This window comes from Mugil cephalus, chromosome 6, assembly GCF_022458985.1.
Source record: "Mugil cephalus isolate CIBA_MC_2020 chromosome 6, CIBA_Mcephalus_1.1, whole genome shotgun sequence".
Classification (NCBI taxonomy): domain Eukaryota; kingdom Metazoa; phylum Chordata; class Actinopteri; order Mugiliformes; family Mugilidae; genus Mugil; species Mugil cephalus.
In genome coordinates this window covers 3658369-3685798 of record NC_061775.1, presented here as the reverse complement: position 1 = coordinate 3685798, position 27430 = coordinate 3658369, and the positions used below count along the sequence as shown (strand labels likewise).

Here is a 27430-nt window from a genome sequence, read left to right as displayed (position 1 = left end):
GCAATGAGACCAGGGGTTCTAGTGCAGTACATGTACTCTTGCTTGTTTCTTGCTTTGGACAGTACAGCCATGTTGGTGTTTATACCACTAGCAGTCATGAAACACATCAGTTGCTAAAAGCAAACCAGACAGAAGCAAATGGAAGCGAGCCAAGCTTGTTCCTTGGACAAAAGAAGCAAACAGTTGTCTTCCAGTGAAAGACATGAGACCTTATTTTGGAAAAAATATGTACAGGGATCAGAGACAAAAGACAAATTTTTAACCCCGTTTGAATCAGTTTAAATGTTAATTTTTAAGTCAAGGATGATGCGGATTGAAAAAATAAAATATTACAATGGAAATTAGTTTTGTGAGGAACTTTTCATTTCATCAATATGTCCATCACCGCTGCACTTTTCAGCTCATTCTACCAAAAAGCCGCCAACACCAGCTGACAGCTGATAGTTCTCCTCTGGGTGAACCAATCCTCTGTGTTATTACGGCGTATGAATTTATGGTAATTGCAGTCTAACCACGGACAAGCTTCTCTCTTCTCTCAAAGTGGAGCTGATTGTTTTGTGTCCAGTGTTATTGGTTGTTGCAGGTTCTGAGGCAAATTGAATCTTGGTCTTGTAAAACAGTAAAATGACTTGGAAACAGCAAAGGTGGTGTATTGCCACTTTGACCGACAGATTCATAGACGATCTGTGAATACATGGCAATCACATTTCCTTCACCATCATCAGCTGATATTAAAATGCTAAAGGAAAGAATTAAACCAGCATCTTGTGCAACTTTAGCTCACAGATCACATCATTTCACAATGTGAAGAACAACACGCAACAATGAAGCAGACTGACACACATGTACAATCAAACCTGCTAGAAATGACTGAGCTACTCATCAACAAATCCTTAAAAAATTAAGAGGAGCCTAAGAACACTGTGTTCAGTCATTTTCATTCCATGAATTTCACAGAATCATCAACTCCTTTCAAGGCATGATGCTAATCCTGTTTCACAGATCTGCATCCAAATACATGCATACACATACACATACACATACACATACAGCTGGACTCACCCACTAAGGACCACAATGAAGTCCATGACGTTCCATCCATTCCTGAGGTAAGAACCTTTATGAAATACAAAGCCCAGGGCGATGATCTTTATCCCTGCCTCAAAACAGAACATCCCAATGAAGTAGGGCTCTGTCTTCTCCTGTCAGTGGAAAGAATGAGAGAAATCAGGTAATCAGAGATTATTATCCTACCTGGAGCTGACACAGAACCACTGTACAAGCAGGTGTCATGTATGTTTTTTTTTGTTTTGTTTTGTTTTTTTGAGGGTGTATCGAAAGTAGTTCATTTTCATTCTGTTTTTTTCATTAGTTCCAGCAACTTTGACAATAGATGTGAGGTGTGTATGCAGGTGTGGACCTGCGTGAGTATCTCACCAGCCTCTTGGACATGGGTGTTTTGTCCTCTCCAGGAAGGTGCTGCTCCAGAGCCAAGACGATACAGTTGGCGATGATGGTAGCGAGGATCATGTACTCAAACGGAGTGAAAGACTGAAGTTAAGGATGATATTGACAGTCTAGTGGTGAAAATAGTGATTCTGTATTTTGCCCAGCAAAATGACCAACATTTTTTACTCAGTCTCTCAGCACCACATACTCAGGGGTAGTGGCTGTGCATCATTACCCCTGACCCATTCACTCCTGTTGAATACATTAAGGAAGTATAATTCAGATTTTCCCGAAAAGGAATTATTATTATTACTTATTATTTCATCAATTTTCCAAACAAAAAAATAAAAACTTTATGGGTTGTTCAGAGGGATTAAACTGTGTGTTTGTTAAGGACTATTTTAAACTGGTGCAGTTGTGAGTATTTTCTGCAGCAGGTCGGTGTATGTGGGATTACCTCAAAATAAACTACCGTGCCCATGGATCTCAGTACAGAAGCATGCAACAATATGGCTCACAGCCTTGTTATAATCACATGTCTATGGCATAGAGAAATAATATATAAAAGAATTTACCTACACAGTCCGATCAGTTTATCGTTGATTTGTTTTTGTTTGTTTTTTTCATTGGATGTGTTTCCAATGATAGGAAGAATACAGACTATTGCCAGCCTCATCCCTTCAGAGACACTCAGATTATTCAAAAGAAGAACATCTCTGAGCAGGTTTCCATGTCACAAACGCAAATATGAGGTGTTCTATTCATCAATGCGCAACAGTAGTTCAGGAAATGTGAGCAGTGTAATAAGTCGTACCAGAGATTACTATGATATGAATCCAAACCAAGGAGAGCCACTATTCTCTTATGTAGATTATGCTTCAGATACAGGAATGAGTAAAAAAAAAGAAAAAAAAAAGGATTTAGTCAATAATAGTGCATCAAAGCCAGCAGCGCTGCTATTGCAGTGTCATGTAAACAAAGACAGACGAGGTAGCATTGATTCCTCTGTATGAAACAGAATTAACCTGGCGAGTTATAAGCCCCAGGGCTGAAGAGACAACCAGACACAGACTCTATCTTATCTCAGCTGCAGCCGACAGGGACTCACAGACCAAAGTCACACACATGCCACAGTGACAGAGGGCTTATCGAGGAGGGATGGGCGAGTGGACCTCAGACATGACCCTTTAAATAGGGTCACATCTATTACAAACCTGTACTGTGAGACCTGCACTGGTTGTTGGTTCAACTCCAGTCGGCTCCCTGGCTTTATCTAATGCTCTGCGTGGGCGGTGTCTTTTCTCCTGGTTATGTGCAGAAGAGGGAGGAAGGAAGGGAGTTTAAATCTGCAGAGAGGAGGCAGGAGGGATAGAGAGCAGAAAAAGAAGGAGGCAGAGATAATGAGGAAGAATGAGATAGTGATAAGGAGGATGAAGGGTGCTCACTGGAGGAGAAGCTGATGGTTATATAGAGAGTCAGAGGCTTGCGAAACAGGTTGGTGAGGAGGAGGACACAACGAGACCAAATAAGACTGACACCGGACAGATCGATGCCGAGCTGGAAGCTGTATCCAGCAGGGTTACACGGGGACATGTGAGTGATGAGTAGTTAAATAAACCGAGCAAATAAAATCTTACTCCCACCAGCCTGCAGGGGTTTTAACTTAAACCTGGGCTGCTCCCCAGACTGACTCAGTGGATTTATAAAACCACAGCGGCTGTCAGCAATAGCACATGAAGAGCTGGGAAACAAAGCAACAAAAAAAAAAGAGGCTTAATGGCATAACGTGTGTGTGTCAAGCTGAAGGTTTGTTTTATGCTTGCACTTGAAGTATATCTTTTGATTCTCCCCTGCCAACAATAACTAGCCTCACTTTAGCCTCCCTGAAGTCTCTCAGCAGCAGCCAGACGCCACACCCGACATTCCCTCGAACACAACAAACTGGAGGGGGAGGGAGACGGAGGGTGAGACGGAGGGGGAGAGAGAAAGAGATGCACGGAAGGGGAGAAAAGAGAGAAAATGAAGATAGAGAGGTATCCACGGCAACAGCCTTCCCTGGCAGCCAAAAGTCAATGCTACAAGACGGTTACTGGGCAGCTGAACTATCGCTGTGGTGGTATTTCTGTGCACACACAAACACACACTCCTACACCTACACCAACCAAAAAAAAATATATAGCTACAGATTGAGCTACATTTCAGGGTAATTAAAAAATACTGGGTTAAAGATTTTAAAGAGCTGCAACAAATTAACAACATTTTCTAAAATATACAAAAGTGGTAGCCTATATTATGTGTATTCATTTATTTTATACTCTTTGATTGCATCAATAATATGAATACTTACTACTACTAGTATTGTTGTGATCTTTTTTCTTGTTTTCTTTATGTTTGTATTTACTTGTACTTCTGTTTGGAGAACCAGCTTGAATTAGCTTATTCTTATTTTAAAGGTCTTGTCTTTCTAAACTGAGAGCATGCAACCAACCAACTGTATCGATTAAAAACAAAAATTAAAAAAAAAAGCGAGAACACAAGAATTTTAAAGAGCAGCTCTAGTCAGTGACCTGACACAGCACCCACAAGCCAGTCAAACTGGACATTGCCCTAATTAGGTATAACTTTAAGCCACGGTGTGAGTTGAACTGGTGACTTATATCAAACCTCATCCACCATACTGTTCTCTTGAGTAAGGAAAAGACAAAAGAAATATTTGTGTCTTTTGGCAGCGAAATGCTCCCTTAAATTTAAAAATGGGTTCCTAATTGTGCTGAAAACAACACTGAACCAAATCTGTACGTTTCCAGACTGGGCTACTTAACAACCTGAGATAATGAAACTTCCACAGAGACTTGTACATTTTGTTTTGCAGAAGAAATTATTTTTCTGGCACAACTACACCTACAAGACACCAGCAACACTTGTTGTACACTGTATTGATTAGAGTGACATGTTTCATGGCCTTTATCAGGTCTGGTTTATATTGTGGTTTATAGTGATTAGTGAAACTATTCATAAACAAAGTGAGCATTTGACCTTTTTGCCCTTTATACAGTAAACTCTACAGTGGTGGAAAAAAGTTTTCGGACACCCTTAAAATTTTACACAATCTCAGCTGTACCCTTCCTGGCTGAGAATCTGTATCTTCAGGTGTGTTTCCTGTGTTAGGTTCCTTGTTTTAGGCATTTTTGTCTACGAAGAACTTTCAAATGTACTGACTTTATATAGACCTGAAGCACTGCAACAGAAAAATGTGTTTTAATAAAAAGCATGGCCTTCATTAGTGGATCACCCAATACTCAAAATATCTTACGTATTTTTATGGAACCAATCAATTTTAAGTTTTTAATGAGTGCTTTAGGATTTGTTTAGTATTTTGTCTGTGACTGTACTAAAAAAAATTGCACTGGAACACCTGAGAGTGATTTTTAATGCAATATTTCACAAATGCACGGGGTTTTCGAAAACTTTTTTCCACCATTGTACAGTTGCAGAACAGCGTTTCTTATTCATTTAAGAGTCTCCAAATAACACCACTAACTTCCCCAGACATTAAAAAATCTCCTTGCTGAATGCTAAAGAATTAAGTGTTGATTTACACACTCATCAAGTACCTGTTGTTCTGGATGTCAGCTGATGTGTGACGTCGATCGCTATTTGTCTACCAGCTTCATCGGCGAGGTGTCTCGTGAGCAGTCCTGACTCACAGTGACGCTGGCACTCTGCCTCGATACCTCAAACATGCGAGTAAAAATAGACGCGGAGACAGAGTGTGATGCCCTGTGCATCTGTGAATACACTCAAGCCCAGATTGGATCCCAGCCCCCGTGATTATTATTACACAGGAGTGAGAATAGAAATGAATCCCGAGCATCTGAGTCTGAATCATTGTAAATCTGTGAATTATCTGTGACACGTGAGCATGTGTTCGAGGCAGAGGACAGTATTAAATATACAAACACAGAAGGAATGCCAGAAGTGCAACCGGCGCTCAAAGAAAAAATAAATCTATTTAAGCTATTCTATTTTGAAACACTGAAACACTACAACTTAGTTTTCAGATGAGGATTCCAAATAGAAAGTAATTGGAGTCAGCAAACCATTAAAGTTGCTGGCAAATAAATGATTCAACTGGCCACTGCCTCATAGCTCAATTCCACCATAATCTCCACACCTCAGTGGCTGGCCTAAACCAACCAATCGATCTCCAGGATAAATGTGACCATAGATCAGTCAGTGGTGTTCATATACAGCAGCCCAGCCATAAAACTGTGTCACATCTGAGCCACAGCCCTTAACTGTATGCTCTTCTGTTAGGAATTATAGAGGCGGACAGTTACGCGACCTCAATCCTAATGGCCTTGACGTAACCACCGTTTGAGAGTGAAACATGAATCACAAATTTTCTCACCCGCTTTCACTTTACAGATTGGCTCTTCTCAAAGAAGAAGTGGCAAAAGCTGCTCGTCAAACAAATGAGCACAGGATCGTAACCACACTGAGGCCAAATGGGTCATTTCCTTACTAATTTTCCATTTCCATTTTTCATGCAAGGATGCAATTTAGTCAGAGCAAAATTAATGGTCTTCCTGAATTTTAAGCTCACTCTAGAGGCATCTGTAAAGACTTTACCACCTAATGCCTCCTTAATGAAATTATCAATCAGTTTAAAAACCTGGTTAGGTCACAGACAGAGCACAATGTCCCTAAAACATAGCTGAAGAAATATTGTCTACTTGTTGCACCGTCTCACACTTAAAAGCTCAGAGTCTGCCAAAGGCTCTCACATGATAATTTCTGTTTACATCACTGATGAAACAAACTATTAAATCCAACAATCAATTATTTAGAAGTGTACATTCTCAATGGGAAACTTCCCACTGTGGGGGATCCCAGTGGGGATCAGACAGAAGGAGCAGCTGCCCGTCCTCACAAGGCCTGCCACACCAAACTCAGACTGTGTGCTTCATTAGCCCTGCCTCCTCCCTGCCAGGCCGCAATCGGCCTCCATCGACTTCACCTCCAGACTGTTAACTGGCAGTCAGATTTACACAGACACTGCTGTTACATACACATTCATACACGTTTCACTACTCCCACAAGCTTGCACTGTGACATATAAGAGAGGCACTGTGGACTCAGATAAATATTAAATATCAATCTGATTCAGAGCATATCAATTCTCTCTACGCCCACGTACTCCAGCGCTAGAAGTCCAAACACAGAGGCCTCTCTGGATGATTCTTGAATGGATCATCCGCTGTTAATTGAGCACTCAGAGGAAAAAAAAAAGAGCCTCTTACAGCGAGGTGACAGCAGCAAGTTGTGCACGAAACACGAGGCTGACCTTTATGAGACATCCTGCAGAGACTGCATGCGTGTGAGTGCTCTTCTACTTCTATATCTGTGAGGACCTGTGTGAGTTTAAGACTATGGGAACAAGGACATTTGTGAGTTAAGGATGGTTTGCACAGTCCTTACAAAATGATTAGCTGTGTTTTCATTCTAACCAATGCCGTATTCGTCAGTTTGCTGTTATAACCAAGACATCTGCTGGTTGACCGGCAATATTGCAGTGACTACAAGACTCCAGGGAGTCACTGGGCTTAGCCAAGAAATAGTCAGAATCCCCCTGTAAGACCACATCTTGAGTGGATTAGAAAAGAGACATACACTATAACATTGTCATTCAATCTAAGCATCTGAAAGAAAGTGGGTAAGTGCACTTCCTTAGAAGTCAAAGAAATTTGCTTGGAATACTTTGGTTATGTAGATTTTACACCGTGGAACCGCTTTGTTTTGCATATCAAATGTGAACACGTCTTTCGTGAATTAGCACCGCTGAAGATAGCATCTATCCTGTCAGTGATAGTCCTCACAATTAGTGATGTATGAAAGGGTTTTCTTCTTGTATTTGCTATGCCTGGCTCCTCGCACTCCAGAGTGGAGATTGACCAGAACACAGCATCACTCAGCTTAGCCCCACTTGCCTCAAAACAATATTAGCAAACAATTTAATATGGTATGACTCTGTGAGTAATGACTAGTTGTAATAGCACATGACACAGCGATCAGACATCATTACATATAATTCCTGTTAATGTCTCTTAATCAGATACAGTAGAGCTCATTAGATGTAATAAGACACTCCCTCCTCAACAGCACATTAACCTGAAGGTTATTCAGTCTGGCTGATTTCCTTCCAGTCACTACAGCACAAAGAGTATTTTGATTTAAAGCCAATTCATGCCGCTGAGTATAAAATGTGCCTGAAGGTGGAGTCATTACTGGTAACGACCCAATCGCTGGATGGCTGTAATATCTATAATATGATAACCTGCACACACACCTCAAGCCTTTTTCCCCCAAACTGTTGACTGAGATCAGTTTCTGTGTTTAATCACTTCAATAAAGAGACAAATCTAAAGAAAATCCACAATGAAAGTGCACTCATTGTATTTGCTAGTTGTTTTTCTAAATCAGCAGTAGGCTAGTCAGTCAGTCAGGAAGCTGATGAATGGAGCAGAACAATAGTCAGTGAAGAGGCCACACCTGGCCGGGACACCTGGTGAGCTGTGCAGCAGCAGCACAAACACACCACCAATGGACATTTGCATGTTGTCTCAGTGTCTGTGTGGTCGTTCCCAGCAACAGGGAGAAAATAAAAAATCTCTCCATTTTCAGTAACAGAGGAGGGCGTCATTAGAAACTGGTCATGTTTTGCTCAATTAATCCCGCAGATATTAATTCTACGGAGCTGTAAAATAGACAAAAGCAGTGCATCAATATATTGGAGGAACAGGAACTAGATCGCACACCTGTTAAAAAAAGAAAAAAAAAAGATGATTTTAAAAGTCAAAAGTTAATTTGATTAACCAGTTGATTAACTGACCAACCACTAGTTGACAATGATGTATGAACTGTACATAATTGATCAGTGAGTATGGTGAAAACAGCAGGTCTGTAGTTGAAGATTACATACAGCCACCAACACAGAACTTTAGTGTTGTTACCTAGTACCATTCAGCAGTAATATCAATATTAATCTACCTTAGTCTTTACTTCCTCTTTTGGATTTGACCTAAAACAAGGTGCTTCTAGCATGTTAGAAATGTGTCTGTGTGCTTGTTTAGTCCTACATCCTATAACCCCCATTCTCTGCTCTACAGTATCAGACTATATTGGACTGTGCTTCAATAATTAATCAATGTTAATGGCACAAGAAAAGTAATTTATCATTCATACAACTCCCAGACTGAACTAAGACTACGTGTGTTATGTGGAAATGAATGATACGATAGAGTCCTATGTTTGCTGTCCATGGTGCTGAAATTTACCCCTGATTCTCTACTGCAGAGAGAATGGGAGAAACATTTGGGGATTTTCTTGTTGTGTGACTTTTTGTGAAATTGTGGGCATGGGGATATGAGGATAGTCTATTCAGGTTATGTGGACATTAATTAACTAATAAACTAAATGAATAAAAAAGGTCGTTTGTTTACCAACTGTTTACTTACCTTTGTACTTTATACTATATGAACCCTTTGCACGCACATACTGGGTTAGTGTGTTATCACCATGAAGCAGAAAAGGATATGGCCACTCAATGATTTTTTTGGCGTACTTCCTGACCACGTTGTCCTCGCCGAAGATGAAGAGCGACCTGTTGACGGTGAAACAGTTCTCCCTGACCGGAATAGGGTTGTACAAGGCCATGGTGCGGGCACGCTGCGCTTTGGTCTGCTTGAAGGCTGGAGAGATGCCACCTGTAGACACGGCCGCTCCATCGCGGTTCCGGTTGCGCTCTGAGCCTCCATCCCCTGAACTCAACAAGCCCGGGACCTCGTCTCCGAAACGGGCCATTCTGTCAAGAGCAAACCACACGGGAGGGAAGACAGATTGAGAAAAGGGAAGAAAGGAGGTTATACTCTCCTAGAAAGCAGGGTGCGGTGCTGCGCTCTGCGTGACAGCAGCAGGGTGGCGGTGCCCTGACCAGCTTAGTCTATCATCAGGGTTATTGGCTAAAAAACACCGCGATCAGTGCTCTTAAACTTAAAAATCAAAGCAGTCGGTCGAGTGGGGAGCCCAGTCAAGGCGCCAACGGCAATTCCACTCCTTTCAAGTGCGCCTTGCGTGGAGAAAAACACAAATCCAAAAAGTAATTCAACTCCTCTTCATTTAACAATCCGCCGTCCTGAATTGAGCTCTGAAAACTGATTCATATTGCTCCGCTTTGTTCACCTAAACACGAAAATATCAGAGAAAAGCTGCAACAGGTCACGTCTTCAGCCATCATCAGTCCCCTGAGCGAAAAGCAGAAGAGCAGGTTGTTCCATGGATTTTTAAATAAACTAGCAATAGTCCACTGACTGATTCAGAGCACATCACCCCTGTCTCATGTCTCCTCTCTCCTCTTCTCTGTTGACCACCGCTAGAGCTCTACCCTATATTGCGTGCGTAAGAGCACGACGGAAAAAGAACTTTGGCATTTTCCAAAACATTTTCTCCCGAAACAGCGTGAACAAAACAAACTGTCAACTACGTGTCGAGCAGCGGGAAAGGAAATCCTCAGTCTGTCCTGTCTGCAGTAGAATATCAATGGAAGCGTCTCTCCTTTCCCCGCAGTGTAAGAGCAAGAGGAGAGAACACAACAGTGACTCCTAATGCGACATGATCAACACACCTCTCCTAACCTCTGTCCAACCCAGTTTGCCGTGCACGGTTCAAGTTAACAAGTCGTGTCCCGACGGAAAATAAAGTCGTACATCCAATCACCGAAGCAACTTTATAAACAAAACAAATATTGGACGCTGCTGCCTCCATCTTCTATGTACACCAATTAAATATCAGGCAGCTTATAAGCGCGTAATTCTAAATGACCTGCGCCGACTTTCTGGTTTTGGGGCACATGTGCACAGCAATCTTTTAATACATCAAAGGTTTAATGCAAGATTCGTTTATAACATAGGCGGCTGGTTAATTACCATCAGAGGGGGGTCAGGATGTGATATTGGTTTTGGCTTGACTGCTGTTCGGCGTGCGTAGTCACGCCTCGGGGCGAGCAAACTGAATGGTGGTCACGCATCAGATCTGGAGAGGAGTAAGCACCTGTTGTGAAATCCCGACACTCGGGAGGACAGCAGCAAGGATCTTTGGCTAATTGTAGGGTTCAAACCCCACTATTGCGAGCCATGATAGTGAGGGGGAGTCGCGCTGTTGTGTGCCGGCTGAAAATGATCGTTTTTACTCTCATGAGGTTGCGACAGGTTTTTACATCGAAGGCGAGAAATGAGAGGACAGGGACAAACGCATACGAGAAACATTAAGGTGGGGCAAGCAATGCACTTAAAAATAACTTGTTGAATAAACATAAAAATATTAAGGATTTGTAATTGAATTTAATTGAATTGAACTGAATTGCTGATTGCTGATTAAATCAATGGATTAATGTGCCTTAATGTAGGTTGGCTCAACTTAATTCATTAAGGGTAATTTACCTTAATTACAACAGTTGGATCTGATTTAATTTAATATTGTTGGCTAAATTAATTTCCAATATTTTATTTCAACTCAATTCAATAGCTCCAACTAATTTTCCAACAGTACAATTACACCAGTAAACTGTCTTGGTCCAACCCAGGCACATGAAGTTAATCATTGTTACTGTATTGATCTCAAATGGGGAAATTTTTTCTCTGGATTTGATCCACTACCAGTACAAATACCGCAGCAGTTCAGAAATTAGTTCCTCAAGAAGAACTTTGTTGGCACCACAGCCTTGATGCGGGGACCCTCTGGTCCCAAAGTTGTATCTCTAACCACTTTACAGCTCCACAGATGAGTAGTGTGCTGGCAGTCTAAGACACTGTTGTTTTTAGTATAGAAGTCAAATTACAAAGGGAAGAAAAATATTTTCACATTTTGGTAACAAGGTGTTGGTATAAGCTTTTTTTTTTTCCATGGGAGCATGATGGTGTAGCTTTTGTAATATCGATGTTTCTCTACAGCAGTGTTTTAGGAACTTGTACTTTGTTGGATAGTTTGTTTCCATCTAGTTTCATGAAGATATTCTTCAAGTGCATGTAAGTCATTAAGTGTTTGTGTATTCATTACAAACTTAATGGGTATTATTGTTTTACAAATTCCACTTTTGTAAATTTCTTATGAACACACACTCATTAGAATAAACATGTATTTATGTTTGACTGGAAACTTCAGCATTCAGTTGTGTTCAGCTGAGGCACCTTTGTACATTTGTGGCTGAGGCTAAAAGCCACAGACAAGTTTTAAAATCGTAAAGTACTTAGACATGAACAGACATAGTTGATTTTTGGATTTTGGCAGGATATTTAACCACTAAACACCTGCACAATAACAGCAATTTCATTTTGAAAGTGAGGAGATGAGGCTTTATTCATTGCCTCATGTCGACCTTTATCCTCAAAAGACACCCTTTAATGGCGTCAATAGAGTCAATGCAAAATAAAAATCCAGCAAACATATTAAACTTCGATAATAAACTGAACTGAATGCGGTGGAAAGAGAAGACAAAGAGGAGATGAACCACAGGAGAGTGTTTGAACACGACACCAGCACTGATGGGGATTTTGTGATGGCGGTATGACGAAGGCAGTGATCAATGGTGTGTGGCCTCCAACTCATTAGTGCTCCAGCACATTACAGGCATTAAAAATAGAACACATACTGTAACAGACATCAAATCATCTGCTGAGAAGACACTGACAAATTCCCCTGCAACACTTTCCTCAAGTTAAGAGGCAAAAAACAGTTTGGGGTAAAAGTCACATTCTACTTGTATTTGGTTGTTGTGTGATCAAAATATTCCTTCCGCCACTTCCTCTGCGCGGCAGCAAGCAAGTGATAACATTTCATTGCTTCTGCCAGGATGAAAGTGTACAACAGCAGCCACAGCTTTCTTGGCTGAGAGGTGAGGGGTGAATTATGGTAATTAGGTGTTAGCAAGATGGATGATTAGGGTGCAAGGGCGATGTGGCTTTTTTCCTGGAAAAAAGGAGGCGAGAGTGGTTTGAGTCTCTTTGTGGTAGGAGATGCCTTGAGTTTGTTCTCAAATTAAAACAAACCAAATCAAACTGTGACTTTTGTTCATAAATTAGCACATGCTAAAAGGTGACTCACTTTCAGCTATCTCAAGTTACGGTAAATATATAATGCATAGGTTTTCAGCAGGGGGTTCGTGGAGGTACTGTAGGGGGGTCGCAAAATCTTTGGTTGATTAGACTTTTTTTTTTTTTTAATTTTCCCCCACAAATTTTAATTTCTTTAAATACACATTAACATGAATTTAGTAAAGGGATCAATGGAGGCAGAAGACGTTAGCCCTTCACTCATTCAGTTACAGGAGTTGCCCCAACAGCACACCATCTCACACAGTATTGGTAATGGGCCTCTCAAAATTATTACATCGTCTCCTGAATGCTGTCATTTGAGCTGACCATGTTTATTTTGCAGAATTCCTACAATTGTTTCAATTCCAAGCGGGATGAATCTGTTTTCCGCTCCTTTAATGACGTTATCTCAATGCATTATTTATTTAATAATTTTACTTATTGATATATTTGTCAGGGAGAATACACATCAACAAATGATATATTGTATGTACAATAAATGGCAAATGAGCCAGAATTAGCCAAGAGGTTAGTTTTCATCTGCTGCCTCTGGCCAGATGTTAAAAGGCAACCTGAGACATAAAATAGAGTGCATAAAAAACCAACACAGATAGGCTATATGACAGACAAGACATTAGGGCACAAGGAACACTCATCACCTTGCAACGGCTGACAGCATGCAGTTAATGAGTGAAACATTTAAAACCTGCTAAAACAAACACACAACACTACACAATACAATTCTGCAGACAGAGGGGATCAAATATGGCAGACAGACAGGTACGTACAGACAGGGCTGACATGAGACTGTTAGTGCTGACAGACTTGGTTGTTAATGAGACGGGCTTTCAGGTTATGCTTGAAGGACTTGTATGTGGTGCTCTGTCTTATGTGTGATGGTAGAGTTTTCCAGGTCACAGAAGCTGAGACGGAGTAAACTAAACTTGCTTCTCCTGCCTGGGACCACTACATCCCCACAAACTGTTGCTCTGGTTATTATGTCACTGGTGTTTTGTTGTTGTTGTTGTTGTTTTATAAAATGCTCAATGGAGGAGGCCATTCAGATTTATAGGTCAATCAGATGTCACCCACCCTGGACAGGTCACCAGCCTATCACAGGATTAACACAGAGAGACAGACAAACATTCACACTCACACTCACACCTACGGACAGAGGAGAAAACCTATGCAGGAGAACATGCAAACTCCACACAGGAAGGCCCCAGTCGAATTTGCACACAGACCTTTTTGCTGTGAAGCATCAGCACTACGTGCTATAAAAATAAGATAAGAAAAAAAAATCTAACTTCAGTGAAAAATAATTGTTGAAATTGTTGAGGTTGAATATACACTAAACTATCCCCAATGCAATCACTTAGAGAATATAAACACTTCATAAAGTATTCTCCATTAAAAAGTGCTAACAATGTTTAAAAATATGCTGATGATAATGTTGGTTAGTGAAGCTTAAGGGTATGTTAACATTTCCAAGAGTAGCTTCATTGTAATTAGATTTTAAATACAGTGACAAATATAAAATGAAAAAAGGGAGAAAAAAATCACATTTTCTGTCCAATTATCCAAATCCAAAAAGACTGAAAACACATTTCTCATATAGGTGGCAGGCTGTCACACAGACAAGTTATAGGAACTATAAAAACAAAAACTGTCCGTAAAGGCTGAAATGCCCGAGAAAGTTTTTGACTACATTGGTTGTGCATATCACAAATAGACAGGTCAAATAAAAAATAAGTAAATAAATAAAATGGCTCAACCACAATGAAGTTATAGAAGGTAAATATTCTGGGGAACTGACAGCTAACTTTGCATCGCTGGCATGTTGTCACCGCTGGAAAATCGTCTAGCAATAAGGAATGTGTAGTTTGCAAAAATAGGACAGAAAAAAAAACAACAACCAGAAACGCAGGGTTACCAAGGTTACCTGCGCTCATGACAACGGGTTGACAGCGGCTGCTCTGGTAATGGGACTTACAGCCACAGGACTGAGGTGGGAGCTAAGAGTTAAATTCAATAATAGAATGTGTGAACGGAGACGCCTGCAAGACTTGTATCAAAAACCTGGTCATTATAGTCTCAGAGATAAATTAGTTTTGCACACACACTGAGGAAAATGTTGAGGGAACCATGGATTGAATTCAGGACACATGCATTCACCTTACGTTTATGAGTCAGACCAACACAGATTTGGAGCAGAGGAGTAAGGAGATGACACATTTATGTAAAGAGAAGAACCACTGAGCAGCTGTATGTGCTCGGCTAAAAATATCAAATTCCAAAACATTATGACAACTGCAATCCTATGCTATCAATGTGGAAAACAGAAACACATCCACTGTGCAGAAGACTAGTCCAAGACACAAATGAGACTAGAGCATTTATACAAGAACATTACGTTAAACAAGGTCCCCACTGAAAATGAATCTCTAGTCCTACAAAAAGTTCACCGGGTTCAAAGTTGAAAATGAAATTCTGTGAGTATTTAGTTCAGGGGTAAAAAAAAAAAAATGTATGAATTCTGAAAAGAATGAATGCTACATAAGTTGTAGGCAGGTGGACTGTAACAATCTGAGTGTGCGTTGGACTTGTCAACACATTTTCATCAGCGTGGAGAAGGCAGCTAATGACAGCCGTGGGAGTGGCTTCAGCTGTGAGGGTATAAAAGAGATGATTAAAACACGCTCAGGCAGTGTAATCATGAGAAATCAACGTCCTTGAAGGGCTTAGTTATTTTTTATACACTCTTTTATTCCATTGTCATTGCACATTTTAAATCAAATTCGTGCAGTATTTTGTAAACTTATTTGAAGTCTGTTCTTTCTCTCTTTTTAAAAAAAATCCGAATCACTGAACCAAATGCTTCTGTGGGTGTGTTTTAAGTTTGCTCTTGGAAGTTTCTGTGACTTTCGACAGGCTAACCTCGCTTCTAACCATGTCGTACCTGTCACTGCTGGAACTGTTTCTATAGCAACAAGGCATCTGTGAAGAGATAATGCTGTGCAGCTTTCACATGCAGCCTGGGAAGTGAATGGAGAGAGACATTTGCGACGACACCTGTGCATGGAAACATGTGTTACAGCGACGTCATCCTTCCACCAGACCAACACCAATGCATCAGCACCACATTATCACACACATCATCAGCTCATGGCAGAATTTTATAGCAATTATGCTGTTTAGTGCACAGCATGACATTTGTCAAGGGGAATGTTGTTAGCACACAAACACGAGGGAGGCTTCTCTGAACACAACCACGAGTGGTGTCAGAAAGGCCAATAATTGATCTTTGTGTGTCTGCTTTATGCCGGAAAATAATCTTAAAAATGTAACATCTTTGTGTACATAGTATAAAATAACTTTGGAACCTTTTCTAACACACTTGAGGGACAAAAGACCTGCACTAAATCTTAGCTTCATGAAGCTTATAAACTGTTGATTCAAATGTGTCTTCATTTTGGAGGCTGTGCTTTGTATTTTGTTGAGTGTTGTGTTGCACCGACACACGTCTTTAATGCTTTGACAACTCCGTGTTAGTCAGTGGGCAAGGCTTAAATAACAGAAATGTTTGTGTGTTTAAATTCAGTCCAATTTAACAACACCACAAACTACATCCTCCAAAATGATCGTAAAGTTGAATAAGCACATTGCCTACACTATTGCAGTATAAACTGAACATCATAACCTTCATCATGTTAAGATTTGGTGCATTGTAACAGTCATGAAAGGAGCATTTCATGCAGTGCTGTTATATTAGAAGGCATTAGTTTCCACTGGTGTTTATTAGTGTATTTTAAAAAGGCAAAGTGGTGGTAGGGGAAAGAAACTCTTCAGTTTCTCCAGCGCATCAGAGTGGGTGTTCAGGATATGAAAACAAGCTTCAAACGTCTTGGAAAGAGAGTGGAAACAGTAAACGAATGTTTTCTGTTTTGTCGAACTGAGACAGTTTTTTTCTTTTCTTTATTTTTGGGGCGGGGTGACAGAAGTAAAATTTCAAGATGACATTTGCTCATCACATTACATCTGTCCTGAGAGTGCGCTCGCCATAGCCACAGTGAGGCAGCCGCTCATTGAACATCAGATTTAACTTCAGGTTGAAGATTAATAACCACAGAGTCATAAATCCCTGTCTGCTCTTTGTTCGCCGCTCTAACACAGTCAAATATTGTGTTCATTTATTCTGTGCTACTGCTACTTCTCATTCTCAGCTCGTGTCTCTGAAGAATACTGGTTGATTAAATTTTTTTTTCTGCCACCACATCCCACTCTTCTATCTGTGTAAATTTGAACCTGCTCTGCAGAGATTTTAACACTTAACAGCCAGTCAAATAAGCAATTATAAAGGCTTTCATTCCCTCCTGTTATTTACTTGATCCTTTCTAAAACGCATATGAAAGAATGGGAAGTGAACCAGATTAAAAAGATATAAGACCACATATAAAGCTGAACTTATAGGTTAGTGTGTCACTTGTAGCTATAAAACGCACCTTAAATGAACCACAGAAGGTGCTAAAACATTGGAGAAGGCTGAGCTGACGTCTCTTCTGCCATCACACCAAAATACATTACATCATGGGTGTGGCTGATGGGCTGGTGGTAAATGTTAAATTGCACCGGCACAGTTGGTCTGCACAGATGTATGCAGCTGAATTTCTGATCAACTAATTAATATGGACGAAAACATTTTGGAAGTGAGAGTGAATGCCTTCTGCGTTTTCAGTGCACAGACACACGGTATAAGCCATTAGTGTTGAGTTAATGACGTAATATTTTTAAGTAATTAATTACACAGTTTTCACACGCAGACTCAACAACACCTTAAAACAGCTGTACGCATCGAAAGTGCTCACGTCGTCTGTCCTGTATAGATCAAATCTCCAAAACCACAAATGAAATAAAAGTTCCCCCAAAATAACGCTGGGTCAGTGTGCCATCAGACCGAGCCCAGATTTCAGCATGACACAGAAAAGCTTGGGGCAAACACAGAGAGACCGGCAGACGACAAAGCCAGACCTATTGATGTGGGGAGATGAAGGGGCCGGGGGATTGGACTATATTTAGCTTCATTGAGATGGTAATGGTTGGAACATGAGAGGACCTGTGTGTCTGTTTGTGTGTGTGTGTGTGTGTGTGTGTGTGTGTGTGTGTGTGTGTGTGTGTGTGCGTGCGTTAATGATGCGCTGCACTACAAGAAGCACCATTTAAATCTCGGGGCTTTACACTGGGGAAGCGTTTTTGATCATAGAAACAGGAATAATTACAAGTGGGTTTGACAGAATCAATAGTCATCTCTGTATAATAACACTGCATGGAAATAGCAGCACTGTTGCTTTCTTTCCTGGCCTTGATCAGCACCCAAAGGAAATATGATGAAACACGTTTACCCTGCTGCATAATTTTTCCGCCTGTCTTTCTCACTCTCTGTCTGTGTCTTACTCTCCCACCCTCCTCTGTCTCTACAGATGTCTTACGCTCTCTCCCCCCTTTCCTCTTCACCCAACCCAGATTTCTGCCTTCCACTGTTGTCTTCCCCCTACTTGTTACCTAGCAACTGAACTGACATGCCCTCTGTTCTCGCCCTGCAAATCTGTCGTGGTAACCCTACATTTTATGGAATAACCTATATAAATCCTCGCTCCCTACGGGGAGCTGAGTTATGCTCATTGTCTCCAAGCGAACAACTCGGTGTAAAAGCATGTTGTTAACCTGGTTTCCACCAGCTTGGAGTGGCCACGGCAACAGTTGTGCCTTGAACAGTGCACTACATTTGTACAGCCAGCTGATGTGATTCATTTAGGATTTTGTGACAATAACCTGAGACTGCTGCCTTTCATAAATTCTAAAGCACCACACTGCACTGAATCTGCTGTGGTGCACAGATTTTGGGGCCAAACTGAAGTTGAGATGCACATTATAACACTGCAATGCAGTCTTTGTCACGGAAACGTCTCATATCATGATTTTAATATTCACATTATACAGTGTTGCTTGGTTTCAAATCAATTTTAGCTTGCAATTCTCTAAAATGGCAAAGAACTCACCTTTAATTATATATTTAAACTACATTCCAGAGGAATATGTTTTTATTTATTTATCAACTCTTAATTAAAATATGATACAATTACTTCACAGGGCCAAAAAATATTGAAAATGACTAGGGTCTAATGTTCGAAAATTCTGGCCAACCAGGGGGCTTTAAATGAAGATGCTCTATTGTAAGTCAATTGTGCAAGGTAAACTGAATGTCAAGTGCAAGGTTATTGTTTATTTTCTTTTCTTCTTACCATGACATATAAATAGCTTCTCATAATGCAAGTGGGTGACATTTTAGGATGATATCTAACAATACATTTAAAGGTCAATATTAGTTTCTCAATTACCATTACTATGTTGCTTTCTTTCTCATAAAGTATGACTTATGTTACGCAACCCTTGTCTTGAATAACCTGCACCGGAAGCAGCCCCACAGTGGAGGTCTGCAGCCAGGTGCCTCTTGAATACAGTGAAAAGCATCTCCTCAGTAGTGGAACAACTTCAGATTGCTGAGCAGTAACTGCCATCTAGTGACACGTCGAGGTACTGCAACATTTAAGAGACGGAGCGGATGTCCTCTCTGGATTGTTAATGCAAAATTAGTGGTATTGGCAAAACAGTTTAGCTTAGCGTGATTGTGTGGACAACCTGGTCATTACTATCTAGCTCAACATTTAAGATGTTAGTTATGTAAGAGAAACTGACCTCAGTATACCCCTTATTCATAATGAAAGCAGGTATTTTCTGTGATTTGTGTTAATGCAATGATATGATACAAATACAGCCCTGTAAAGTGAAATATTTCACCAAGGCAAGTAAAAAGGAATCCTTTCTGCTCAGTCATCTTTGTGTTATACTGTATAAAGATACGACTTTAAATATAGGTATATAGATGTAAAGGCATTTATTTTATTTTATTCATAGACCTTTAAAAATGCAGGACTTTTTCTCTGGAAGCAATTGTCAGCATTCACATGTCCCAGAAAGTAGCTTGAGAGCAGTGGTAAAATCGTGTTTGCAGAATAAAAACCCTAAAATTGAATTCCCTTGTCACGCGTTGATGTACTTGTGGAACAATTCTCACATTACACATGAAATGTGTATGAGGGTGTACACACACTTCCAACATCCTTCTGCAAGGACGTAAAAAATAGTTAAATGTTGATGACGGAAATTCAACATAATATACGATGAAAGGGAAGAATTTAGCGGGCTGATAAAAAAAAAATCTATGAATAATAAATTGCCCTACTCGGTGCTGCAGCCATTTACTTTTCAAATTAAACCATCCATTTGTCCATATATCTTTGTGGCTCAAAATTAGAGAGAATGAAAAAAGTGTTAATAAACAAACTGGCAGCCTCGCAGATCAATACTGTCAACAGGCAGCTGTAAATTTACCACGGGCATGTGAAGGCTAGTTATAGGATATGGGCTGGCTGAAGAGAGGGAGAGAGAGAGAGAGAGAGAGAGAGAGAGAGAGAGAGAGAGAGAGAGAGAGAAAGGAAAGGAAAGGAAAGGAAAGGAAAGGAAAGGAAAGGAAAGGAAAGGAAAGGAAAGGAAAGGAAAGGAAAGGAAAGGAAAGGATCCCGGCAGTTGCAAATTGGGTAGTCTTGATTTTTCACTCCACACGACAATATATCCCCACATCCTTACCTAATGGCTTCTTAAGTGGCAGCTGCTCTGATCTGGAAAACATACTGTGCAGATAGGCTCAACTGAAGCTGCAGTGAATCACCACGACTGTGGATTATGACAGCCCTCTAGTGGGACACAGAATGGCAATTTAGCACATGCAGGATCAAATCAAATTTTGGCTTGGGATGAAAAATATGGAAGAATGATTCATCAGTTCTCAATGTGTTAGCATTTTCTGCCATTGCCTGGCTTCATCAATGTTTCAGCATGCAAGATGGGGCTGCAGTATGCCAAATGCTACAGAAAAAGAACTTTAAAACTTCAGATATTTGATGTGTCACTTTTACTGTCTCATTTCACATCTGTGTGAAAAATCAAATTTAATCTGTGCCTCGTTGATGCCTGGGGCTGGATTGAGGCCGCTTTCAATGTATTTGCATTAATAACAAATGTTTACTTCTGTTTACTTACAACACCATCCATTTTTCTCATGAATGCATGCATGAGTCTGGCCAGTGAGCAGTTCTCAGGAGCTCCAGTAGGGGTCACAGTCAGTCGGATATTGACGTTTTCAGTTTGCTTACCCAGCATCCTTCTCCCCATTTGTCAAATCTCCCTCCCGGAGCAACATAAGTCACGCAGCTGCAACGTTTGGCTCCCTCTGGTTTTGGGTGGGAATGTACATGATGAATATCTCTCACACATACACTTCAGATGGCTTGTTTCCCTGTATATTAATCTCAATCAAAGGTTAATGTGTGGATACTGATGCGGACCACACACTTACCTAACCCTTCACTGAATTGTAATCTTAAAATAAGGGCCAAAAGGCAATTTACTTTCTGCTAAACCTCCCTGCTAAGCCCATTTAGCTTGAAAGCATCAGTGCCTGAAAGAAATCCTGTTGCACTACAAAGGTATTATTTGCTCCAGTATTTTACTAACAGCATTGAACTCTCAGAGCACGGCACGATCATCTTTGATATTTAAATCTGAAGCTTTGAATAAACGAATTCAAGGTCTATGACAGGGCGCACATTCATCCCGCTCAGAGTGTCAGGACTTTAATGTCATGAAGCACATGGCCGCTACACTTTTAGCATGCATGGACCCTCCACCTGGCTCTCACCCAGCTGGACAAGAAGGACACATATATGTACAAATGCTTTACGTAGACTTCAGCTCAGTATTCAACGCCGTCATTCCTGAGCACCTGATTGAAAAGCTGAGTCTGCTGGTGGACACCTTCCTCCACAACTGGATCCTGGACTTTATGACTGGGAGAACTCAGTCAGTCTGGATTCTCAAACACTGCCACAGTGAACACTGGGGGAGCCCACCTGCTACAGAAGCTGATAAGAGCACATTTTCCACCCCCCATCCTGACCACATTTTACAGAGAGACCATAGAGGGCAGAGAATATCACTGGAGTCTCTCTAACCCCCATTACAAACAGCAGCAAAGCCAACAGAAGCATGGCCGCTACACTTTTAGCATGCATGCACACAACACACAGTCTTTCCAAAGACGAATATAAAATAAGTCTTGAAGCTTTGTTGTTAATTTTGTTAATAATCAGCCTAAATAGAACTCAAAGTTTAGTATTTAGTATAATAACTTTGCCGAAAGAAAAAGAAGTGTTAGTATGATTTCTTAATATGATGTGAACACATTCATAATAGAAAATGATTGCCCCTGCACTAAATAATTTAATTGAGTCTTTTATTCATAAACTGACATTTCACAATCTGACTATTAACAAGAACATTTGAGAGGCACATCGCTTCCTCTCTCATGCAGGCCCGTTTCTATATTAAAGGGTGGGTGAAAGGTGTCACTACTCTACCCAAACATCATTTTACGAGAGCAGTTTATTTGTGTGTGCACACGAGCGTGCACTGCTGGCACAGGTTGACAGGTCACAGCGCCTTCTGTGCTAAATGGTTTCAATATTACAGGGCAGAGTGGGAGGTCAACACAAAGAGCTTTTTTTTTTTTCTTTTTTTTTTTTTTTAGCAAAATCTGCACAGTAGCCAAATGGAATAAAATACATTTGTCCAGTAAATAATTCTTCATGGAAGACAGAGTTAACATGTCAATTGAGTGTGTATTAAGTATACTACTAAACCAACATTAACTTTCCCATTTGTATTAAGTAAGCAGCACATCACTGTTCTTTAATCATTAACAGAAAATAAATGTTGATCTGCGTAGTGCCTGGAAACCATGCTCGTTTGGATTCCAACATAGAGCTACATACTACTCTGCGTCTGGGCTCACCTGAGTTTGAATGTGCAGTAGCAAATAAGAGAGCATGGAGCTGTCATGTGATGTTGAATGGGAAGACCAGAAGCCATATTTCACCAGGAGCTCCCTCAGGGGCCGTAGATAGTGTTGGCAAAGCAGAGCAGGAGAACAAAGATGCATGGTAGTAATATTTAAGGACGTGATATGGAAAGAATGGGAAACGAGGAATGGGGCCACACAGGTGATCTTCTGAGGAAAGAGGAAATATAGGCCATGTAATGATGCTGAGATCTAACAATGCAGGTTGGTTTGTTGGTCCAACTTTTGCAAAAAAAAAAAGATAAAAAAATCTTCAAGAACTGTAATTTGGTGCAGATATACATGTTGCCTAATGATGTACATACTTTTGTGGTTCACAATTAATAGGTTCTACCTTCAAATCCCCAAACATATGCAATGTCCCCATGTGGTCAACATTTGTTGTTTTAATGGACATCCATAAGGGTGTGGGCATCTCCATAATGAAATATGTTAGCAACAGTTGGATGCACTGTCATGGCGATGCTGAAGGATCATTTTGTAGGATTTAGTAGGACTCTGGTGTGTAGTGGTACTTATCAGGCTCTAGCCTTGGGTTTAGCACCCAGCTGTCTCTGGCAGTTATTGTGGTGATGGCAGGGCCGCAGGTGACCAGAGAGTAGAGCTTTTCTTCATTTTTCATTTGGTACAATATTGTCCCTTGTAGCTGAAAGATTTTCTGGGTCAGGTGGAAGCAGCTGTTGCTACCAGGGGGTGGCGGGAGTGGTGACATAAATTGTAAGTCACCGACTAATGTTAGTGTAACTCCGCTGGAGCTTGATTCTGTTGAAGCTTGTTATGATGAGTTGCAGTTAAGAAGGGTTTCTGTGTAGACAACAGCTTGGAGAGCCTGTTGTCATCTACTGGAGGCAGTTGATAGACAAATGAAAACACACAACAAAAAACATACAGTTCCTCACTTTGAAAAAAAGAGCAAGCTCTTCAGTCTGAGTAAAACTCTAGCATCAGTTATGCCAGAATGTACAAAGGTTTATTGCCATCCATCAGTGTGTGACAATAGACTGGCCCATAACTAAAAACTAAAAAGGTGGGCGTCAGTTTTACTTTACACAAAATGCCCTTCTTGAGAGTCAGCGGTTTGTTCATTCTGGGCTACTGTAGAACCATGTAAAAGAGGGTTCAGTATGTACATAGAAAAGGACTCATTGTCACAAATTATTATATATGTACTTCGCTCCTAACTGCTCGCAGTACTAATTTCAGTGTATAGGTGACTCATCAGATGCTCTAAATATGAATCTGAAGGACATTAACATCTGACCAGCAAGAGCTATCTCTGTTCTTCAGGGCTGTTTTGAGATATGTTTAGGGAGGATGCAAACTGAGGGTGAAACTACCAACTTGGAGTAGTACACAGTATGAGTGGTTACATTAGGAAGTGCATTAATGACACACAGTCCAACCAGAAGCTTGGGGTGGCTGTGCTTTTAGACCAGGTGACAAGGAGGCCTTAAGAACAGCAGACTGAACTGTCTTGAGTCATTGCTGATGTCATCTAGAGACCCACCACATGTGGCAGGCAATCCAGGTCATCACCAACTACAAGAGTACTTTACCATTATAAACATTTACACGCTGCATCTGCAAAGTCAACAGCATTATGGATGACCACACACACCCCTCACACACACACTCTGGCTCTCCTTCCATCTGAGAAAAGGGAACCGGTGCATTCATGCCCACACAACCAGGCTGTGTAACAGTTTTTTCCCTGAAGTCATCAGACTCTTGCACTCAATAAATGCACTCACTCACAATATCTTCAGTCTTGTTAATCTATATTCATCTCTTTACATACATCTTGCATGCATCTTTTGTACACAATATGCTGCCAATCAGTCAAATGTTTACAATCACCTTAACTCATTAGCCTGCCCATTAATTGGCACTGCTCTCTGATATTGTGTAAGTGCATTGTCTCCCAAGTGTTTTGTATTGTCTGTATTGCACTCTTATTCTTTGTACTGTTAATACTGTCCGTTTGCACTGTTGTGTATTATCTTATTCCTATGTCTTCATGTAACTCCATGGTCCTGGAGGAATGTTCTCTCGTCTATATACTATGTCTCACTGTGTACTGCACCTGCTGTATATGGTTGAAATTACAATAATGACCTCTATGACCTTTGACCTTAGGTTGACCTTATATAGTCAATAATAATCCAGCTATACATCAACATGTTAGCTGTTAAAGACTTAATATTAACAGAAAAACACTTACTCTAAATATTCATTCAAGAACGTTGACACCACTCTAGTATCTGGTTCTGTCCGCCAAACTCTTTTTCATTACTGCACTGCCTTCGTTTTAACCCAAGAGCAAAGTTTAGTCAACGTCAGACACCATCACCCACTGACAGATCACACATCTTAGAACCTCAAGATCTATCTCCATCTCGGTGATGGTCATCAGCGCTGTCAGTTTGCAACATTCTGCCATACAAAGAGGAAACACAACAGGGAGGGTGAGTGAGAGAAGGAACGCTGCGGTACATTGTTTTGTCACGTAATGAGAAGCTCTAATAAGAGTGCTAGCAAATAAGTCCTTATCATAAAACATGCCAGCTTGAACGAAATGAAAACATTACTGTGGAAATGTTCCGGCAGTTTTCTCTCGACGCACATTCTCTCTCAATAACACCGCCTTCTCTATTCTGCATATTGTTTGACAGACACATGGTTTTGTAGTGAAGAAAATGGCTTTTCAGCATGTCATCATTAATAATTCACTTATGACAAACAGCTCTGACATTTACACTGTGCCGAGTGTCTATCTGACACTGACAGGGAGACAATAATGAAGGAGAAGGAGGAGACCGATACAGGGAGCCACAGATTCTCTCTCAGTTGTGTGCTGATGCAATTAGGAAGGTTCAGGCCTAATAAACTGTCAAATCTGAAAGAGTAAAATCCTGACGGAGGGAGATCGGATGACCTTTACACAACTGCTTCACTGACCTGAGACTCAGCTCTGGGTTGAGGTTATATTGATGCTAAGGACAATCAGGGAGTGGAAAGCAAACTAAATGTGGCATTAGTATAACCAGGTTAAAGGTCCTTTAAACATATATAGTGAAAATGATGAGAATTTAGATTTCACAGTTTGCTGTCCTGTCAGTGACACACTGAGACAATGAGGCACAATGAGGCATTGAGAGACAACTGTGAACGCAGAATGTGCAAATGAGCAGCAGATAGACTTGTCTGCTAAGTGCTGGACTTTGTAAATCCGTGCCTTCTGAGTGTCAGTCTGATTCATACCTCAGCAGATTTAGAATATACTGATGTGTGAGAGCCTCCGAGGGCAGCAGTGCAGATGCTCTGTCACAGCTAATGCTTTGTGGGAATACAAACACTTGAACGATGCAAACAGACTAAAACCAGAGGTGATACCAGTGTTTCACTGACTAATTATTGCCTTAATTTCTCTGACCCAACCAAGTCCATGTACATATAGTGGGTACTCATCAACACTAAGCATGAATATGAGTACTTAATAAAACAATTTAAATGTACACATGAACAGTCATAACTACACTTCACATATACAGTGGCAATGTAGATGAACAAGTGAAGTATCTCTTCACTTTTCACATCTTTTCACTGCTGCAGCTATGGCTGCTTTTACTGTTTTGTTAGCATACTCCTTTCTGTTTCTTTGCAAACAAAACCAGAACAGACAACATATTTTAAAGTGTCCAGTGGTGAGCAGTGAGAGACTGCTCACCACCAGGATGTAGGACGGACAGGTCTTGCTGGAGGCAGAATGTTTACATTACATGCACAGACAGTTGTCCCAGTATTACCACTTTCACATCGAAAATCCTGGGTTGACCCAGGTCGACGCGCCTTTGGTGCGCTTTCCCATCACCAGAAGTCCAGGGTTGGACCTCCCACTGTGAGAGCTGCGTGCCTGTTTTTTCCTACCTCATACGTTATTGTGTACATTGTAGGTAATGATGGGAGGCATGGTTTAGTTTTCTATCACTTTCAGTTTGCTGATGACCTGAATAATGCTGCTGATATTAGAGTAAATTACTGTGTCCCACCAAATCTCCTCTTCTCCTTGGATGCAGAGCGTTGCCATGATCGTTCAAAAAGTGTGGGATACAAACACAGTTGCACATGTATTCCCCGATTGGTGCAATTTCGCTGTGCACTAATTCACCCATGTGCCTCCATTAACGTGTAACAACACATTTAAATTGTTTTTTGAAAACAGATGCATCAACTTCAGAGCAAAAAACCCGGGTCGACTGGCATTCCTGTTCACATTGAAGCCGCGATCGGCCGAGCCAGTAAAATTGACGTCGAGCGAAAAACGTCGACCCAGATTTTTCACTCAATGTAAAAGGGGCTTAAGGGAAAAGTGTCTATTTGTTTCTTGCCAAAAATCAAGAAGCTGTTCGCTTCGAGGGATGACTGGTGGCCACAATAGGCGGAGGTTAATCTGTGATGACGCTTGGCTGCTGACAAACACCATACATAGCATGCAAGGAGCCAGACTGCAAAAAAGAATACAAAATGTATGCCATGTACAAAGGCGATACCTTTATATATATATACACAGACTATATATAGTCAGTATACATTCCCACTTCATCTAAAAGATCAGAAAGACATGGTCCATGCGCTCAAATCAGACTGTGATCAGAAGAAATGTGGAGCCCACAGAATTTATCCGAGTCTGTAAACGCCTCTACCAAGAACAGTGCCAACATGAATGAGACACATCCCTGCACAGATAACCACTTATGACACAAACAGAGATAAACACACACTACAGCAATAATGATGCATG

General features: G+C 40.8%; 1 protein-coding gene across 7 annotated transcripts in view; it reads right to left on the bottom strand.

Annotated features, from left to right (window-relative positions):
* LOC125009248 (voltage-dependent R-type calcium channel subunit alpha-1E) overlaps positions 1-27430 on the bottom strand; it is a 97668-nt gene that overhangs the window by 52041 nt on the left and 18197 nt on the right. For all 7 annotated transcript variants that reach the window (XM_047586996.1, XM_047586995.1, XM_047586999.1 and 4 more), the window contains exons 3-5: positions 9047-9313; positions 1438-1543; positions 1063-1202 (exon numbers count right to left, since the gene is read on the bottom strand). In XM_047586996.1, the coding sequence (XP_047442952.1) occupies positions 1063-1202; positions 1438-1543; positions 9047-9313 (513 nt within the window). The remainder of the gene's footprint in view (positions 1-1062; positions 1203-1437; positions 1544-9046; positions 9314-27430) is intronic.